Source organism: Vidua macroura, chromosome 9 (genome assembly GCF_024509145.1).
Source record: "Vidua macroura isolate BioBank_ID:100142 chromosome 9, ASM2450914v1, whole genome shotgun sequence".
Taxonomy (NCBI): domain Eukaryota; kingdom Metazoa; phylum Chordata; class Aves; order Passeriformes; family Viduidae; genus Vidua; species Vidua macroura.
In genome coordinates, this window is record NC_071579.1 from 26347333 (window position 1) to 26367973 (window position 20641).

Sequence of the window (20641 nt, forward strand, 5' to 3'; positions counted from 1 at the left end):
ACGTCTTTTTAATTTTAATCTAGTTAAGTTTTAAGAGAAATACTGATAGCTTGCAGCAGGCAAACATTTCTAATGATGGAGATAGGACTTAGCTGAACATCATAGTTTCTATTTTGGGGTCTGTCTCGTTTAGACCTGCAAGCTGCAGTATCCATAGAGATGCTGCTGCCAGCAGTTGAGATGTACACATGTTGATTAGTGTTTCCTAATTGCATTTAGCAGTGTGTCTTCATTAACATCCTGTTGAGGACAGAGCCTTAAAACATCTTGGTTGGGTCGTGTGTTTCACTAAGCCATCCATTCCTGCCTAATACAAGCCTGGCTTTGCATGAAAAATATATGGGCGATGTTTTCAGAAGAGCTTATGGCTTAGGAGCTGAAATCCTGTTGCAGTGAACTTTAATGAATATTAAATTGCTTAAGGGCTTCTAAAAATTGTAGCTTTTTGTTTCTAGAACTTCAGTAGAAATAACAGTAGTGGGGGGTTGGATGTTCCTAGGCTTCACAGAGAGCCTGCACTGGCCTTGCTTTGCTTTGCCTTCTGGTAAGTAGATGTTTTTAGGTTTCAGTATGGCTCATAACACAGGTTTCACTGTCTAAACTCTGGGGTTGCATATGATTCTAGATTATTTTCTTAAAGGGAAAAAAAAAAAACCATAAAGTGGAATTGTGACAGGTCTACAGCAGCTGAAGACTTGCAGCTGTCTGCTTCTTTCATGAACATGTACATCCCCGTGGGAATCTGTGCGTCAGTACACAGTGCTACATACATATTCCCAAGTCGGTAATAGAATTCAGTTACAGATTAGCAATATATAACTCAGTAATAGAGTCAGTAAACCAAACAAGTAAGTAGTGATTAGGAAACAAAACTGAGCTAAAAATAAAATTCAGAAAGTAACCAGAAATATAAAAAGGCTCTCAATTTCCTTTGCTTTCATTTCAGTGTATTTTTAGGCTGCATGTCCTTTAGACTGAGAATCTGTCTTAAATGTTGCTCTCTACCGTGTTCTTACTGTCTAATATGTAGGCTTTTGAGAGAACCTCTTCAGTCTTTCAGAGTTTTCCTCGTGTACTTAATGTTTTTGGTCATATACCTGATTGTTTTTATCACCCTGTTAACACAGATTTCAAATACCGTTTCTGTTAGTCAGTCTCTTTTTCCAAGAGGGACAATACAGTCACTGGGAGACCTCTTGCCTTTGTGGTATCTAATAAGCTGCAGCCCATGGAGAAAGAAGATGGTTCCATCAAATTTTGGCTTGGAATGTCAATCAAAGAGCTCTTTTTGCTGAGACTTGATTTTTTTTATTTTTTTTATTTTTTTGATTCCTTTAGCCTTTGTATGCGTCTTGAGAAAGCAGGTAGTAGCCTCGGTGAAAAGACAGGCGGGAATAAGAAGCAGTCTGGAATGATGAAATTACTAAAATAAAGCCCTTGTAAAATTTTAGGCACAGGGTTGCCTGGTATGAATTTGGCAGAAGTAGAAGTGTGATTGAAGAAGAAATAGATGTTCCTTCAGAACTGAAAGTCTGACCGTGCTGTCTTTATTTCAGTTCAAAAATAGTGCAGACCTTTGAGCAGAGGCGGCGGGTGACCCCCAGAGATGCAGGTGGGCAGAAGCCATTGATGGCCGTGTCCCAGGACAGAAAGTAGGACATGTCCCTGCCACCAGCTTCTGGTGCAGTCTGTGGTCTGTGGGATCCAAGTGGTTGGAAGGGTTTTTAACCCAAGCTGGTTGGGTCCCCCATCTAATAGACAGGACACATCCATTTTCCTTTCCTGGTGTTTTTGGTGTTTTTCCAAAGCTGTGTTCCAGAGTGGTGTTTGAATGCTGTGAAATCAAGGCTGTGTTTTCCCATCTCTTGATGAATTGCATTTAATGGTAGAAATTATCATAAATTCTGGTGAAACCACTCTAAATAAAGTAGGGGATAACTGGCTGGCAGTCCAGAAGTCAGTTTGTCTTAATGAAAAGGACAACCCTGATCACCTATTACACCACTTTCTTCCTTACCATTTCCCAAGTGCTGTTGCTGTAGACTTCATTAAGATACCAGGAGGACACTGAAGAATAGAGCCAAACACCTCTGAGGTTTCCAACAGGCATAGTTACTTGATAATCTTCGCAAGAGGCAAAGGAAAAGCTGGAAATAGTTGAAAGTAAAGCTCAGTAGAAGTTGCTAAAGCATCTCACATTTTGTGAGCTGAGGTAATACACAACACAGAACTATAACTATATTCTGCTTCTGGACAAACATTGTTGTCCTTACAAATGTGCCACACTTCCAGAAACTGCTGTGCATGGAGTGCTTGTCTGTGCACCTGCTCCCCAGTCCTGTGTGCTTCCTCTGAGCTTTGCAGAGGGCTGAGCTGTATGAATGATAATTGTAGTTCTCCTCCTCCAATTTCTTACCCCCAGAGTACCTGCAGGAAGAGTAAGAGATGATGCAAAGCATGCGATATGGTGCCTTTGTTCCTATCTTTAGTGTAGTTATTGGATGTGTAGTTCCAAGAGTGTTTTCCCCTACTGCTTGACTAGTAGCTATTGATGTTGAAATAGTTGCAACTTCTTTTGGTGTCTGCTTCTTTCCCCCACTCATTCCCTTTTGTCCTTAAAATCAAATGCAAACCTGTAGAGCCCATACTTTGTGGGAACAGAAGACATTTATCTGAAACTCTCAAAAAACCTGCAGTTCGGTGCATCATTATTGTATTGGTTTTCTTTTTGGTAAAGTGGTTAGGAGTTGTACCTTTTCAGTGGGCCAGGTTTGAGGGTGGGAGGGGGGTGTGTTACAGGGCTGTCACAGCTTCCTCTGTAACTTCAGCAGTTTGCCTAGATACTTTGATCTGGTTTGACTTTTTTAATTTCACTTCTGTGAAATCTGGAATAAAAAGTAGCTGGTTTTGCCTGCTTTTTGTTGCTGTGTTGGTAGAGCAGCAGTCCCTGCTTTACTGCCCATTTGTACAGCACAAGTTGGTGCTGCCATGGGTTATGTCTTTCAGGCACTGCTGTGATAACAAGTAATATTGCCAATAAACTTTGCATCCATTTCACTGCTAGACCAGGGACAGAATATTTTGCTTTAGCATATTCATGCAAAAGCATATAATGGACTGGTTCAGGATAAATTTAGCTATTAAAGAAAATAATTTTCTCCTTTATTTGAACTGAGGCTTGCATCTTAAAATGAACACATTTGTTGTCTTCATTTGGATCATTTGTGTGCTCTGCACAATTATTGTGGCACCCATAAATGTGAATTTGCTAGAAATGTTTGAATGCCATTTCAACCTGAGTGCAGGACACTCTGAAAGCAAGTTAAGACAGCTGTATCTGTGCCATGAGAGCCAGAGATTGCCAGTTTTCTGAGCTGAGACTTTCAGCTATATCTATATTTAAAATATTAAATGTGAATTTTATTCCAAGGAAGGTAAAGATGTAGCACGTAGAAGTGTGTGTAAGTGGGGAACATGTCAAAATATGGAGGGTTAGATAATGATTTGTTTCTGGGGTATTGGATTTGCCTCCAGGCAGATAGACTAAAAAGCTTCATTTTCCTCTTTTATTTCATGTTCATGATGTATTTATTAGGTAAACAATAGCAAAGTCTAGTTGTGCAGTGCGTAAGCTTTAATAAAAATGTAATTGACAGTGAAATTTGACAGCTGTTGCAGTTCAGAGAATCTGTACTGGAGCTGCACACAGAGCATCATTTGCTGCTCCTGAGGTCACTTTACAAAAGCCCACGTGTGATCCGGGTACACCTGCTTCTTGCTCTGGCTACAGTTGTGGTTTTGAACCAAGGAAGGCTTCAAATCACTTTATGTTCTCTTCCTTCAACGCTCCAAGGGGAAGGTGGCATGATGTGTCCTGAACGTTCTGTGATCCGTTGCCTCAATCTGCAAAAATGTGCTAAATCCCATGGAGCGAGTAGCAGTGGGTACATTTTAAACTGGGCTGGGGTTCCTGGGCTGGAGCAGGGCTCAGGGACCTGGACGTGCTTGTATGTTCTGCTCCCTGCCCATGGACCAACCTGGCTTTGCCACGGCTATTGATGGCTCAGCAGATGGCAGGGCTGTGGATGGACAGGTCAGGCAGCCCCTGTAAAACGGGGCTTTTCTCACCTGCAAAGAAGTTCTAGGGGAACAGAGACTTGTACTGTGCTGCCTTCCGCTCAAAAGAGCAGATATGCAGGGAGTTAAAGCCTGTTCCTCATTGTATGAGGGAAACCTTTGTGAATCTACATTTATTTTCATTGAGATGTTTTGTTTGTTTCTTTTGTCATCGTTTTTCACGAGATGGCTGTGGGACCTCTGCCATGGCACCATTTGTTTTCACTTGTAAAAGCAAACAACTTGCAATGCTAATTAAAGAGCTTTTTTAGATAAAGTAAGAGCTTTGCATTATTTATCTAAACTCTTTTTTATGGGAGAATGTTCTGAGTTTGTTCATTAATGAACACTTAGAAATAATATAAAATTAGACCTCATGAATTCTTCATGAGGTGTAATTTGCCATGATCTTTTTTCTTGGCATTTAGGTGCTGTGAACAGTTCATTATTCATAGCTAACTTTTTTGACTTCTGAGTCCTCAAAATTGGATATGACTGCATGAATTTTTCTAGGGTTTAGAATTTTTTTCAGATTTTGATTTTAGGAGAGGATTGTTTCTAGTATGTTTAAAAACACTTCTCTTTTGTGCCTATAAATAACACTTATTCTTAAGATTCTTAATTGTGATTTTTTTTTTTTTAATGCATACCAAATTCGTTTCTGTTTATTGTGGACTATGGTCAGTGGAATATGTATCATTCAGATAGCAGGAATGGGTGCTGATTATTTGCTAAATGCAAGCTCCTTTCGCTGTACATATGTGGCAGCCTCAGTTCAACATGCAGACCTTCCTTTAGACTGCTGAGAACAGATTTTGTAAATATAAAAAGTGTATATTTACATTTATCGAGCCATTGGCTATTGCTTATGCATGCAATAGGGAGATAAGGCTGTCTTAGTCTGTGGGTAGTTTTCCAAATGATTCATTAACTGTGCTTTGTAATGGTAGATGGATGTCATACATTTACTGTAACAAGTGAAGATTAGTGTCAGTTACTCCAGCTTGTAATAGTTGGTAATTGTAATAGTTCTGTTTATACATACAGGTATTTTGGCTTTATTGTTGGAGCTAATATTTTAGCAGGAATAAATTGAAATTAGTTGAATTAATTGAAAAAACAATGAAGATGTGATGGAAGTATTTCTGAAACATTACTAATGTAGGAGTAGCTCTAATGGGTATTTGTGGCAGATACTCTGTAGGAGAGGTTTATACTAAGCCTTTTGGTAAGCAGTGTTTTGCAAAACACTGGCAAAGCTTATGTTGTCTTCCTCAAAGCATTTATTTGTGAAATCTGTCAAACTAAAATACCTCGTACTTTGCTGATACATTACCATAGTGAGTAAAGTAGTACACCAGGAAATGGTCACTTTTTTTAAAAGCAGTAGTCTGATCAAATACATGCACAATTTGAAACATGTAACTTACAAAATCAGTGTTGAAATTCTATCAGATAGTATTTGCCAGGGTTACAATATTCAGATTATTGGTGGCTAAGTGATCAAATGTCTATTAGCAGTAACTGCAGTTTATGCCTCAAAGATGCTATTACCCTATATACAGAATATCATATTGCAGTACTGGGAGTTTGGCAAGTTATTACTCCCAAAAAAATAAAATGCCTCTTTATACCAGTAGCATGTGAATGTCAGCACACATGACATTTGCACTGTAATATTTCAGGACCAGTAGTAACTGCCTAAATTGGGTCAGAAAAGGTCTGCAAAAAGATTTTGCTCAGAGCACAGATATTGCTAAATTTACGTGCTTATGGAGGTTTAAGAACACCTTCAGGAATAACAGTATATTTTGTTTTTTAAAAATTAGCATAGGTGTTAAGTCACTCTTGAATTTTCAACATTTGTTTTGCCTATATCCAGATAAGCCCTTGATGAGTTAGGCAGACTTAGAGCTTTCTTTGATATTTTGGTAGGATTTAATTGCAGCCCAATACTTCTCTGTATTTAAAAAAAGTAATTACCAGTAATTAAAACACAGTAAGTTAACTGTGTGCCCTGGAAACTGAAGTATTGATTTTAAAAATATTCATATTGTGATATGGGTATTGAATTAAAAATTTAAATCTTAGTGTTGTGGATAGAGGGGGGGAAAAAAACATACAGTAACTGTCATGTTGAAATCTATTTGAATAAATAATGTTCCTCTTATGTAATGTGCTGACTGATGTGGAATCAACAGCTACTTAATATTAAAAACAATGCTTGACAACAAACATCCCAGTGCATGCACACTGAACTCTGCCCGAGGTTTGAGCTTCAGGCATGTCAGGGACGGGACCAAATGTCTGGGAAGGAGAACCAGGGCTTACCTTTTGGTTACCATTAAATAATGTAAGTTTCTACTCATGGCAGGAGTCGGTATGCACACCTAAAGGAAGTGTTATTCCTTTGTGCCAGTGAGAACTTCGAATGCAAGCTCTGCTGCAGACCTGCTTTTGCACAGAAATCACTCTGTAAATGGAGGCTAAAAATTATGCAGTAAAAAAAAACAATATGAAGTCCTATATCAGAAATGCTTTTAATAATTATTCAACATTTCTCTATATCCATTATCTCTTTTTTAATATGTGTATAGCCAAATGGATTTTCAGTAACCTATGACTTGGCAATAATTTGAAGGGCAAGTAAGTGCCTTGGTTTTCCTTTCTACTATTAAAAAATCAGGAAAACCTAATTGGAGTTACGAGTAACTAGGAAGAAAACCTGGCACCTGGTGCAAAATTAGTTAATGCCAAGATACTTTGAAGTATATGAGGAAATGTACTTGTTCAGGAACAGATTTTTACTGAGCAGCTTACTCTTAATGTTCTGAATGTGTTAAATGTCTTGGGTTGAATTCTGTTCCTTTGCTTGGTGGGGAAGGTATGAATGCTGAAAATTTAACTAAAAAGCATTTGCAAAATGCCTAAGTAGGACACCAACCAGTTTGGAATTTTGTTTTCTTTCACAGATTTTAAAAGATCCAGGGTTATTGTCTACCGTGGGGAACTATAGATAGCTTTTGAGTCTGTTGCTAATAATAGAGGATGTACCTTCCTCGGTGTGTTGTGCTGAAGTCCTGCTTCTGCTGAAACTGAAACCAGAGGTGTGGCATCCCTGCCGGCTCCAGAGGGGCAGGATCAGTCCCTAAAACTGCAGCTTATCTTGTGGGGTTTTGTGTTGGGAAGAATGTGGTCCAGTGATGTAAAGGCGCACGGGAAGCTGCTGTTAACCATGTCAGCTGCTTCGCTTATCCTCTGACTGTGCCTTAGCATCAGAACTGGGATTTTTTTTCCCCCAAATTTCAGTCGAGTGGCTGCGGGTGCAGCCTGTAGGAGCAGGCTGTGCTGAGCTGGAGCGCGGCCGCCTTGGGGTGCGAACCCCGGCCCTGCAGCAGCTGCTGGCGGAGCTCGGAGCCGTGGGGTCGCGGAGGTGCGGAGATCAAAGGATGATCTTCCAGCTGGAATCCCGAGCTAAACAGATTTAGCAGCATCTGAAGTGTTTTAAGTAGTACGTGTGAGTAAATACATGGATGGAATTAGCTTGGAGAAGGGAAGGAAGTATGGCCGATGCCGGGTGGAAGGGGGAATCTTGAAGGAAGAGTGTGTGGGGCTGGCACAGCTTGGCCAAGGATGCCAGCAGTGCTTGGTGCCACGTGGCTGGTAAAATTGGCAGGGGGATTCTGGTTTGGATGTGCCCATGTCTTTCAAGAAGTGACTATTTTTGTGCCGTTTATTTTCAAAATGATTCTGCTGTGTGGTTTTAAGGCATTTCTGTTAAGCACAATGTGGCAAGACTTCTTTTTATTTAAAAGCTGTTAAACCAAGTAGCTATTCCTGGGCTTGATAATAAAAATAATGGGAATTCAAAACTTATTTCCATTGATAAAAAGAGGGTTATTTCCTAAATGAGGCATTAAACTAAGACGGAAACATTTCAATTAAAAAAAAAGACATGACCAGAATATAACCTATTTAGACTCTGAGCCACCCTCATGTAGTTAATTTTAGAATAGACACCCTTTTTTGGGGGGTGTGTCCCCATCCTCCTGAATTACAGACCTAATTTGTTGCAACATGTACCTCCCTGGATTTAAAAAAGAAAGCAAATTAAGTTTTGAGTAATTATAGTAATTACAGGATCGGCAGAATACCAGGTTCAGAGTGTGTGGTGCCTTAGCCCTCTCTTGTCCCGTGTTTGTCACTGTCCCTGGGCAGTGGAATCTCCTGCCTGGGGCAGCGGTTTGCATCACTGACTCTCTGGTGGAGGGAAGCTGAGCCCATCTGAGGGATGATCTTCGATTCCAGTGAAGCTGCACATCACAAACCTCATAGCAGGCAGCAAAAGCCACCATTTGTATTGCTTTAATTTATCCAGAATTAAGACTAAGATGATGCCCTTCCTTTGGCAGCAGTGGTGGCAGTGAAGATGGGCTAGAAGCTGTAGTAGAGGCAAATTACACAGAAAAATCTCTAAGTACCCAGGTTCTTCTGCTTCCTTTGTCTGTGCAGTTTTGGGATGAAAACTTGTGTTCTGCAGATAAACATGCAGGCAGCTTTGCTCACGGGATGGGTGGCACTGGTGACAATGGGCATACTGTCATGCAGCACACTTTGCTAAGCTGGATTTTTATTTGTCATTTTTTGGAAAGGTCTATTTAAGTCTCTTCCATGAAAACTGGAGATTTGTGTTTCAAGATAGGTGTGCTTGTTATAATTGCAGCCTTCACCTGTGCCTGATAAGCCTTTCTTTGATTAAACCTTTTTGATTCTAGTAAACATCTCAAGACCTTTGTATCTGTGAAGACTGTAAATCCAGGGCTTTATTATTTAAAGAGGTGTCAGTTCATTAGTGGAAAATATAGGTGGGGAATATAGGTCGTCACTGGAACCAGTCAATGGCATGTCTTGGGACACCAAATTTATTAATTGAAGGCAAGCTGAGTGATGACACGGTGCAGATTGACTGTGCCTGGTTAATGTTGTTGTCATTGCACTCTGTGATACAGTTATTAAATAGGTAAAATATTTTACCTTTTCATATAGAGCCATACACTTACTTCATCTGATTTAATGGAACTATAATTTTAATTATGATTATTACCTTAAATTATAATTAAATTTATGTGGTTTAAATTTACATTTGTGAAAATGGCTGCGTGATGAAAGCAGAAATCAGCTTTGCATTAACAAAAAAAGGTTTTTTTAACTGCATCTTAGTATATGCTCACAGCTAAAGACTAGCATGACCTACTTTGCAACAATAACAGAGGAATCAAGCCGGGTTTTTTTTGTTGAAGTATCTAAATTGGCCATGAATGCTACCTACTCATTCGTTTGTGAGTATCTTTAAAAATAGCTATTGTATCTATGAAACTTAAGGGTGGTTTTTTTTTCCCCTTTCTCTTTATTTTGCTATAGATAATTAGCACCATGGAGCCTCAGGTGTCGAATGGCCCTACTTCCAATACAACCAATGGACCCTCCAGCAACAGTAGAAACTGCCCTTCCCCCATGCAGACAGGGGCTGCTACAGATGACAGCAAAACCAACCTCATAGTCAACTATTTACCCCAGAACATGACCCAGGAGGAGTTCAGGAGTCTCTTCGGGAGCATTGGTGAAATTGAATCCTGCAAGCTCGTGAGAGACAAAATCACAGGTAAGCGCTTCGTGTTGTGGGTTTTGCCTGCCTAAGGGTCAGCTTGTGTTTGGGGTCAGCAGAACCTTGGTGCTTTTGTATTTCAAGTGCTAACACGGGGAATGCAGCAGATGCAGCGCTAAGCTTCAGGGGCAAGCCTTTAGTTTTAGTGCTGCACACTGGATCTAGAACAGCTGAGATGCCCCTTGTCCCTCAGCCTCTGCAGATCTGGGGGAGAAGTCTGAACATTGCCAGTGTGCATGTGTGTTACACACTGTGCAGCTTCTTGCAGGAGAGCTTAGACAGAGGCCTTGCTTTTCTGTTCATTCTCATTTTTATTGAACATGGACTTATCTGAATGGCTTGAGCCAGCTGACGGTTCCGAGTTCTGACTCTGCCATTAGAGCTTCACCAAACCCTCATTAAATTTCAGCCTGTTTAAGAACACCATTAAGTGAGGTGGTTCTGTATGTTCATCACAGCTTATCAGACATCTGTAGATAATAGTTAATTAACTCTGGTCCCCAAAAACATTTTAGTTTGCAGTGATCCTTTTTCATACGAAGTAGCACCCGTTGGTAGGTGCCTTCAGGATAAGAGCCTCCCATGGCAGATGCTGCCTCAACAAGGAGAGGTCTGCACTGTCACTAGAGGAGGTGTGGATGGGTGCAGATGCACCTGGCCTAATCCACATCCTTGCTGCTGCAGCCAGGAATCCGCTGGTGCACAAGATGGGATGAACAATCAGCTTTTATAGCTTGTTTTATAGGTTAGTTTTCTAGGTTGTGTGTCTACTTGCACTGTAGGTGGGAGCAGCTGAAATTTCACTGCTGTTCAGTGCATCACCAGTGCTGTTATGTTTAGCACAGAGAGCAGCAGCCTTGGGAGGGAAAGGGTTCCAAAAAAGGACTCGGCTCTCCTGGCTACTTGGGTGTGTGCTCTGTGGGAAGAGGCACCATGGGAAGATGAGGAATTAAAATGCAAATCTTCATACCTGCTTCTGTAACATCCTGGCAGCCATTGTATTGGCTGTGTTAGCATGATCTGCTTAGTGCTTTTCAGCATGCAATGCTTCTTTTTTGTTTACTTCCCGACACACAGCAATGCTCTGATTGAACACAAGGCACATAACAAATGGCAGTAGCTGCAGGGCAGCTTGAGTCCTCACAAGTGTAGTCCAGCAGAGCTTTCTTTAGCATGTTGACCATGATGTATCTATTGCAGTAAATCTTCTGATTTGGCCACAGCTTTGGGTGTTCTAAAAAGAAGATTGAAAAATGGAATTGACTTTATTTACTTTGTTTTTTTTTCTACAGGCCTTTGTTTTTCTTCTAGGCTGAAAATAATCTGAAAAATTTAACTGCAGGTTAGTTCAGTTATTTCAGGCAGAAGTGAAACCCTCCTCTACAGGAGTCTAGGGTGCCTAGTTTGAATTTTGATGAATTGTTTCATGAGCTTTTACTACTTACTCTATCCCTCAAAGTCATGATGATGTTCTTACAATATATTTTCAAGACTTTAGATATTCAGTGTTGTTTTCGGAGGGAGTGGGTTGTCTTTGGACAGAGAGCTGTTACTTCATCAGCAAGGAACAGTATTCTTTTTGTTTCATTCCATCTCCAGGCTTTTGTCTTTCTGTTTGAAGATATGAGGAATTTGCTATATGATCTTCTGACATATTCTTGGGTAGTTTTTTGCCTATGCTTTTTCTTTCCATACAAAGTGCATAAATCTTTGATCACTAAAATACTTTAAAGGAACCATTCTTTAAAAAAACTGGCACAGATGCCTTGAGGACATCACCCCTACATGTTGTTTTAAGAGGTGATACAAGTACAAAAGAGCCGCATTTGCAGAAAAAACTATTCTCCAAATTATCTGTGCTGTTTTTGAAAACAGAATTTTATCTGCCAAGGTTTTTAGGCCTGTTATCAAGGCATTGTGCAACATTACTAAACTTGAGGATGCATATTCATTCCTCACATTGAATTCAGAGTTAGTAAATCAAATACAGTCCTCTGCCAGAAGCAGTTCATGTTTTTGAGGTTCTTAGAACATGGAGAGTAACAAAATGGAAATGCACTGAGGTCATACCCAGCTCATCTTTCTGGATCATCATGTAAGCATGTTCTTCATTAGGTCCCTGGACTGGTTTTTTGGGAGGGGTGAAGGTATGCCAGTAGGCTGCAAGAGGAATGATTGGCTTTTCAGGGGTTCTTTGCTTTTTCCTTATTAAAAACCAATAGAAATGTTTTTTCTGACAGTGAAAGCTGTATTGCAAACAAACCCAGTGAATTCTTAAGCTATTGCTGAAGCAGTGAAGATGTGAAACAGTTTAGATTTTGCCTGCTTTTGGATTTTTCATTGTTTCTGTTGAAAATTTTATGGCTTTAACAAATCTAAGCTAAGCATGCTCTGTTTTGTTATGCCTTTAAATGAATGTGCTGTTCTTTCTGTTAAAAGTCTGGTTTGTCTTCATATATTGTAAGTTTGCTTCCTTCTTGCTGGGCTGAATTACCAGGCAAATCAAAAAAAGTCAGAATAAAAAGCTGTAGAGAGAGCTTGCTTCAAGAAAAATAGAAAAGGTCATAAACCAAATCATGATTAAATAGGTATCCTGGCAAAACCATAGTAGAAAATCTCAAATATATTTCTGAAGCTAGGTAGCATTGAATTGGCTCATGTAAAAGACTCTATTTCCCTTGTCAAGGAGCTGCAAAGTTGGGTGTGGTTTTTTTTTTTGGTTTGGTTTTTTTTTTTTTGGAATAGTGTTGAGTCTTCTGAAATGTTTTTTTCAAGGAGTTAAAAGGTATAGAAAGCCTTTTTAAACATACTGGATCTCTCCAATAAAATTCATGACCTGAACTCTTTCATTAATTTTAAATTTGGTTAAACAGTGACAGGAACACTCATCTGCTCCAAGTCTTTTTGCAGTCTTAGAACAGTAGTAGGAGTTTTTAATAAAATTGGTTTATGAAGTTGCCCCCTCGCTTTGGAAAGGCACATGTTAAAACAAGCATATTCCTTTACTAAAAAACTATGCTAATTTGGTAGTACACCGCACTGAGTTGAATAGGAATGACAGCTTCTAAGACAGCCTTTAATTTGGTATTCAAAACCAAAATCGTAAACTTGGGTTTTGTTTGGTAGCTTCTCAGAACAGGCAGGATATACAGTAGCATTTTTTAAAGATAATGACTTGAGAGAGGAGATGGAAGTCGGGCATACATTTTAATTATGGGGGAGGGGATGCAATAGGAAAGATGGTTTGGGTTTTTTTCACTGCAGAGATTTTAAGGGAATGAGACAAGGAAAAACAGACTGAAGATAGTTGCCTTCATTTGGCAGGGGTGTTTAATAAAAGCAGAACTTGTGGTTGTAAAGTGTGCTTATTAAATTCTTCATTTACACTACCTAATTAATTCTAGCATTTTAAATTAACAGTGAAACTGGTCCCTGCTGTACCATTTCATAGCTACAGCATATTTCGTCCAACAACCCAGTTGTTCAGGTTTAATCAGCTGTGCTCAAAAAAATGAGAAGGAACTTGGGTTAAAAAAAAACCAGCTAAGTGGCATAACATTTTAGAGCAGCATTAGATGAGAGGAGGTGACTTCAGGGAGGAAACCTATGGCTTCAGATGGATGTGAGTGAGGCTCAGCACGAACCAGAAATGCTAAGCTAGAGAGTGTTTTAGATGCTGTTTATTTCTTATTTTGACTGAAGAAAACCAGTGGCAAATATCTTCATCGTTTGAGGAGAGAGGGCTTGAATTCATGAGACTTTTCAGAGAAGAAATGCTGAACTTGTTTTGTCCTGTGTTTGCAAACAAAAGATCCAGTCAGTGTAGCATCCGTCAGACACTGTAAGTGCTGCTGGCCCTCTGAGTTGTCCTTGTTGACATAGTTTGTGTGTGGGAGAAGGGGATGTTTGTTACTAATTTTTTAATTCATTTGGTAGCTATTTTTTTTTTTGTTTGTTTCTTTGTAACTTAACTAGACACTTACATCTTTGAATCTTCAGATGACTGGTATCCAAAAATCTTTGGCTTGCAAATCTTTCGCATCTTCAGATGATCCAGGAACACTGTAAAGCAGAATATTTATTGATACCAGATTTCTGTGCATCCCTTAAGTTATGGCAGGGTTTGCATAATTCTACTGTGTGGTACAACTTGATGTTCTTTGCATGTATAATCAGGAACTTTGTTGTTTCTCTGCCCAGAATGTAACTCTGGTTTTGGGTTTTTTTAATTGTTCCTTTTTGAATTTGCAATTCCTTTAAGATTATGTACCAAGACCGAAGCCTTTCACTTTAGTTTCAGGTATTTATAATAGTACCGATGCAGGTTTAGATTAAAACTGCAGTTCAGAAATAATCATGACATTTTAAGTATAAATATTTAAGTTTAAATATCGATGAGTAGAAAGGAGAGAAGGAAATACTGACTGCTTTACCTGTAGTCTTCTTTGGAAAGTGTGGATTGTCCACTCCTTACTCCTTGGATGTTCAGGGATAAGGATCCAAGAACCAAAACCTGCCAAAATGGCAGTATCAGAAATCATGCAGCATTAAGAGAATGCAGGAGGGTATTTTTCACTTGAGAAGTGTGCAATGTGCATTCCTCTGTGGAAACCAATAAATTGTTGGCCTGGGAAGGCTGTTCTGCTCCTTCAGTCCAGAAGTTTGTCCACACTAAGTTGGTATCATGTGCCCTCTAGGAAAAAATATTTTTTCCAAATTTCCTGTAAAATGAGAAACCCCTACTGAAAAGCTGCCGCTGTAAAAAGCAAAGACCCAGATTTTATTTAACCAAGTGATGGGGAACTAGTGTGTTTCTATCTAGAACACACTGTTCAGAGCTGCATGTTTGCAGTTTGCTGAAATTTGGAGCTTAATTAAGCAGCCTTAATTTCAGCATCTGCATTTGAAAAGCAAGGAATGGAGAAGGTCTGTATCCTCAGGAGCAGAAGCTATTAATTGCACACTGGTGATGCCCAGGGAGGCAGGAGAGAATGCAGGCAGGAATGCCTCCAGGAGGGGATTTCTGGGGTCTAATGGCAGATGTGCAGTAGAAGGAAAACACTGCTGAAGGTTTCCCTGGTAAGCAGACATCACCTACTATTGGCCCAGTGTTGGCAGCAGGCAAGTTTTATGTATTTTAATTGGAGGTTTTGAGGCATGATAGAGTAGATAACTAGGAGGTCCCAGTGGGTCCATCTGGGTTGGAGTCAAAGGAGGACTCTGGAATCTCATCATAATGTAAAGGCACAAAGCAAAAATGGGACTAATGGCTAAATTTAGTTATAGGGAACAGCCTTTGGTAAGGCAGTTCATGACAATAGGTAACTATTGCATGGTTAAGGCTGCAGGTGAAACGCTTAAGCTGGAAATTGCAGACATATTAGTAAAATTGGGCTGCTTTGTCAAGGGCAGAAAAGATTTATTTTTATTTAAGGGAAATAGTTCACAGCTATTTATGCTTAGAAGCTGCAGATTGAACCTGTATTCACTGAAAAATTCACATACAAAGGCTGGCAGTGTTTCATCCATCTTTTCTGTAAGAATTTTGTAAAGTGGTGTGCCAGAAGTGTCCTGTGGAAAGAAAAAGATCCATATGCAGATAAATATAGCTTACAGTGAAACCCAGCATTAGGGTACCTGATCTGAGATGACTGAAAGTTTAACCTAAACATAAACTACTTCTGCATTTGATGTCCAATTCACTGATTGTGCCTTGGAAGTGCCTTCCATTTTGAGATACTACCGGTTCTGGCGGTTTTCCCCACGTAAAATACATTAAACAGATAGGATTATAGAATGCAAGGATTATGTTAGATAAGACTTATAAACTCTTTAGAAAGTATGTAAACACTCATGCCTCATAGCATAAGCCCACCTAATAACAGGGTTTAAGAGAAAAATACCTTGTAGAGGTAGTTTATTCCCTTGCTGACTTGGAAGGGGTTTTTTAGTAATTCTCTGTAAAGCAGTGGTAACTAGTCAACCGATCTCTGATCGTTTATTTGGCACAGATCTTGTTGCCCTGGACTGAGTGTTAGCAGCAATTCTATTGCTCTGATAGAAGAGGAGAATTAATAGAGTCCTTCAGAACAGGAGAAAGAAAAGCTTTCATGCAGTGGTGTTCACCATAGATTGAATATATATTTCTGGCATTTGGCTTGATTGCATTTAAAGGCCATATTTAGTAGTGCCCCTCAAATTGACTGTATAGGGAATCTCGGTAAGAAGCAGTGGAGTTCTTGCATTTGACTTCCTTGAAAGCAAAAGACTTGGTATTTGCTGAAATAGGAAAAATATTTATACAGCGAAGTACTCAGCTAGGGTTCTTTTGTCTGAAAAAATAATACCAAATTAAGTGAATTGCCTTAGGTTTTTCAGGAAGTGACTGTACATCGGCCTCACTGTATTTGTTAGGTAAAGGAGATTGGTATGGAAGTTACTTCTTTGTGTTGAATTGCATAGACAAATGCAGTGAGGAAAGAGGGGTCAGAGCAGCTGAAATTCAAGTGCACAGAGAAGCAGACGTCTAAGATAATGTAGTTTGGAACTGAAAAGAAAAAATTCTTTCTGCTCATCAGATGGAATACAGACTATGCTTTATTTTTTCATTTTATGAAGAGAATGAAATATTAAAAGATATGAACAACCAGACATGTTTCAGAGTCTTATAAATTTGAAATCTAGAATTATTTTTAAAGGACTAAATATATGGCTCTGAATGTTATTAAAGACCTTTGATAAATTGATCTTAATTTCATAGCCTAGTTATTTTTATAGCTTATTTCCTGAAGTATATTCTGTTCTGGAGCAGAGATAAACGTAATTTCCATGTTGCATATCCTATTTTAAGGGCTGCAGAATCGAGACAATCCCCAAATATTGATTATTTTAGTGAACATTTGCATTAAGTATCTGAACTTAGCACTGTGGGGGAGGAGATGCAGAAATGGTAGCGAGTGTCTCAGTGCTGGATCTCTAAAATGTTTTTGGTGTGGTTTGATGTCTATGCTGAATGCTGAGGAAAATGGTCAAATTAGCATCCATCATTTTCTTTATCTCTTCTCTGCAGTCGCCTGGTGCAGACTCTGTGCCGGCGAACAAAAGAATTTTGATTTCTTGATTATTGGAAAGAAGCAATTGAAATGAGTGTTGGGGCAAATAGGCAGAAAGCAAGCAGGCACGGCCCTTGTGCTGCAAAAGAGCTTTCTAATTAACTTCACTGGTTTCAATTCTGAGCTGCTTCTGAAGTGTATTAAATGCCTCTAATGCATATTCTTCAGTTTTTGCTGCTTGGTTTGAGTAAATACCATCACCTTCCCATCAAGCCCAGTGTGGAAGGACTACCAGGGCAATTTTCCTCAACAGCGCAAGCACGCCTACACTTCTGAGCTCATGACCTCTGGATACAGGGTTACCTATGAGGCTTTCTGGTGTGTCTGCTGACCTTCTACTCTGAGCCTTTTACCTGCGTTGAAGATAGCTGTCTGCCAGGGAACAGCCAGTGAAATGGCTCTGGTGCAACCCTCTGTTGGTGGCACTCCGCCCTTCACTTCTAGTGTTCTCTCTCCTTTTTGGATCATTCTGCTCTCTCCTCAAGAAGCCCAGACCCTGTGCTTCAGCACTTGTGCACAGCTGCTTCTCTCCGTAACTTTACCTTTCCTTTCCTTTTAGCCCAAGGAGAAAGGGGAGGAAAGGAATGTGAGTGCCTGGAAAGCTCTGGGAGACTGTCAGCCACTAGCAAGGCACGCACTCCCAGCTGAGGCAGGGTCCTGTGGGGCAGCAGCAGACAGCATATCCAGGTACTTGTCAGGGCTCCAAGGCTGACTTTCCCAGCATTTCTCCATTCCCTGCTGCTCAAGGAGCTCTGCCCTTCAGCCACACCTATGAGCAGTTCTGTGGCTGTCACCTCTGCCTGGTTCCCCTGAGCTTTTGCTGTACAACTTGTCTAGGAACAGAAGTGACCTGTGTGAAACCAGTCCAAATGCTTTGGAAAGTCATCTGCTTCCTGCTCTCCCTTTTCAGAAGGCTAATTTTCACCAACACTGCCAATTTGGAGTTTCTTCTTGACTTTCAGATGGTGTTCAGTAAACTCGTGACCGGGGTTACTTGACCTGTCTGCGGTAGCTGATTCTCTGAATCAGTGAGCCAGGGAGTCCTTGTCCCTTCTGTCTTACAGAGGTGATCCATCATCAGTTGACTTCCCCCTAGCAAGTTGTTTGCTTTCTCTTCAGCCAAAAGAGTTCTGCCAAGGTGATCTTCACCTTGGCTTCTGGGAGTAGTCCACGCGAGACCTTCGGACCAGTTTTGGGATCCGCTGCTCCTAGGAGTGTGAATGTCCTCAGCACTCCTGCCTCTCCTCTGTTTTCTGCTGCCTCAATTCATGTGCAGTCCCTAAACTGATCAAAGTCATCATTCAGTTTCCATCCCCTCAGAGTATGTCCTTCAGATTTTTGCTTTTGGAGTTATTCTGTGACTTGAGGAAAGATCCATTTAAATGATCAAGCCAACCTCTGTTTGTCAAGTGAGATGCAATTTGTCAAGAGCAAAGTTACTTTTGGGATATTTACTGCATGGAGGTCGTGCCTGGCCTTAAATAATTTTTTTTCTCCTTTACTTTCAGAAAACTTCAAAAGTTCAGTCTCACTGCTTGGAAACTTAGGTAATCATTTTAAATTGACTTACAGTTAAAACTTCTTAACTTCTAATTTTGCTGTTACACGCAAGGATATATGGAGAGGGTGTTTTCTACACCCTTAACACTGCTCACCACCTCTTTTCTCCTGCTTAAAGCACGGTTTCTCTTGCTGCCTGAACTGGGAGTCCAGCAGCCTTTGTGTGCAGCTCGTTGGCAGTCCTGTGCTTAGAGTCAGCACAGATAACCATCTCGGGAATCTGGGCTATTGGAAGTATTGATGCACAGTCTTTGCCAGCAAATCTCTGGATTTCATCAGCATTCTCTTCATGTCCTGTGCTTCATTCCTGGAATAGTCACTGACAGGGTACTGCAGCCTCTGACTTTTCAAACCATTTGTGATACAGCCTGAGTTTTGTTTGGGCTCTTCCGAATCTCTCCACATCTGTTAAGAAAGGTTTTGCTCATGTTTCCCATTTCTGTGATGCTGCAATCTTGTGGTCACTCTCCACTCTCCTGTGAAATTCTCGTTCTATGAAAAGAGAAGAGAGAAAGAAAGCATCATGGCCAGTTCATTTATTTGGCTTTGCTCACTGGCACTGCTTTGTCTGACTCACTGCTGCATGTTGTTGGATTTCTGAGCAGGATCCATCACTGACTTTGCAGATGTTGCTGCTTGTCCCTGCTAGGAATTTCAGTGCAAGTAACTGACTTGCAGGTGCTGCTGGGGGCAGGATATTGGACCAGGCAGACCTCTGCTCTGACACAGGACTGCTGTTCTTATGGCTCTCAGCATCTGTTTAATCAGTGGAATATATCAGCATGAGGGGGGAAAAGACTGAACGCTTATTACTTTTATTCACAAGAGCCTAAACAGCCTTTTTTTTTCCAGTTAGATGGTTTTCAAGGGGTGTTGCAAAAGCAGATGGACAAAAAGCTGCGTCATACTCACCTGCAAGCAAACAAATGGCAGCATTGCCAGTGTGATTAATTGTTGCTGTACTAGAGGGGCTGCTGTTCCTGCAGTACAAGCTCTAATCTCACTGCTGCCCTATTCAGATAATTGTGCTCACACACATTGGGAAGCACCTTAAGTTGGGTATCAACAGGCTTCCTTCCTCTTGCTGCAGAATCCTAGGACCCAAAAAATGAGGCTGCCTCCTCCTTCCCTGGGAAGCTGTTGGCTGGATGGAGGGGGTGTATTGACTTTCCTGGCTGAGGATGGTAGGTAGGGCATGGGAAGATAGGACATGTAACAACAAGTATTCTCCAGCAGTTCCTTTTTTAGACTCCTCTGTTCTCCTACTTGCTGTATCTGTGTCATTTCTATTTACCAGTGCATATCTTTGCCCAGTTCTGTTTCTTTAAACATTTTCCTGCTCTGGAAGCCACTTTGTGTTAACCAAAAAAAAAAAAAAAAACCACAAATACCCAGCCCCAAACATGAACAGCTTGGGAGCTTGACTGGTAACATATTTTTCCCTTATGCTTTCTGCTGGGTTGGAATAGCTGCTCTGGTACCTTCCTTTTGGTTGTTGGTAGTATTGTGGTACTCACTTGCTCCAGGTTAGGTATTTTGCCAAACTGGAAACAAAAGGAACAAGTTTATTTGCCATCTCCTTGTTTAATACTGTGAAAAGCCTTTAAGACTTGTGTATTACAGAAATTGCACTGTTTTTAGTGGTGATCAGCCAACAATGGCAGAAATCTGCCATCTTGAAAAGAACAGAATTTTTATGCTGCAGAAAATTTACTGAACAGCGTATTCATGCTAATATTCTTCTCAAAAAAATTACCAAGTTTAAGTGATAGAAGTAAGTAGTGTGTGCACACAAAGTCGTAATATTTTCTCCTTGAAGTAGTTTTCATTACTTTTGATACCTGCAGGTACCTAAAAGGAATGTTACAAAAATTTGAAACTCAAATTCCTGCTCTTGCGTTAAAATTCCTGCAAGTTCTGTCTTAAAGCTGAAACAAATTTATGGTGAGGCTCCCTGCAGTCTGTATATCAGTACATAGCAAAATTTTTATAGGTAGCATGTTTTGGAATATGATGAAGTAGCTTTACCTTTCTCAGCATCTTTCCAGATGCTGTGTAAAGTCATCTACGTAAATCTAACTATTACAGATTAACCTTCTTAGCTGTCAGGTTGCAGCTTTTATTTATGTTTCTGCTGATCAGATTAAAAATGCTGCAGTCACGAGTTGTGTTGTTAATATTAAATTCT

At 40.2% G+C, this 20641-nt stretch overlaps 1 protein-coding gene across 6 annotated transcripts in view; it reads left to right on the forward strand.

The window, feature by feature from the left end:
• ELAVL4 (ELAV like RNA binding protein 4) overlaps positions 1-20641 on the forward strand; it is an 80914-nt gene that overhangs the window by 29138 nt on the left and 31135 nt on the right. For all 6 annotated transcript variants that reach the window (XM_053985564.1, XM_053985565.1, XM_053985563.1 and 3 more), the window contains exon 2: positions 9538-9778. In XM_053985564.1, coding sequence (XP_053841539.1) covers positions 9538-9778 — 241 coding nt within the window. The remainder of the gene's footprint in view (positions 1-9537; positions 9779-20641) is intronic.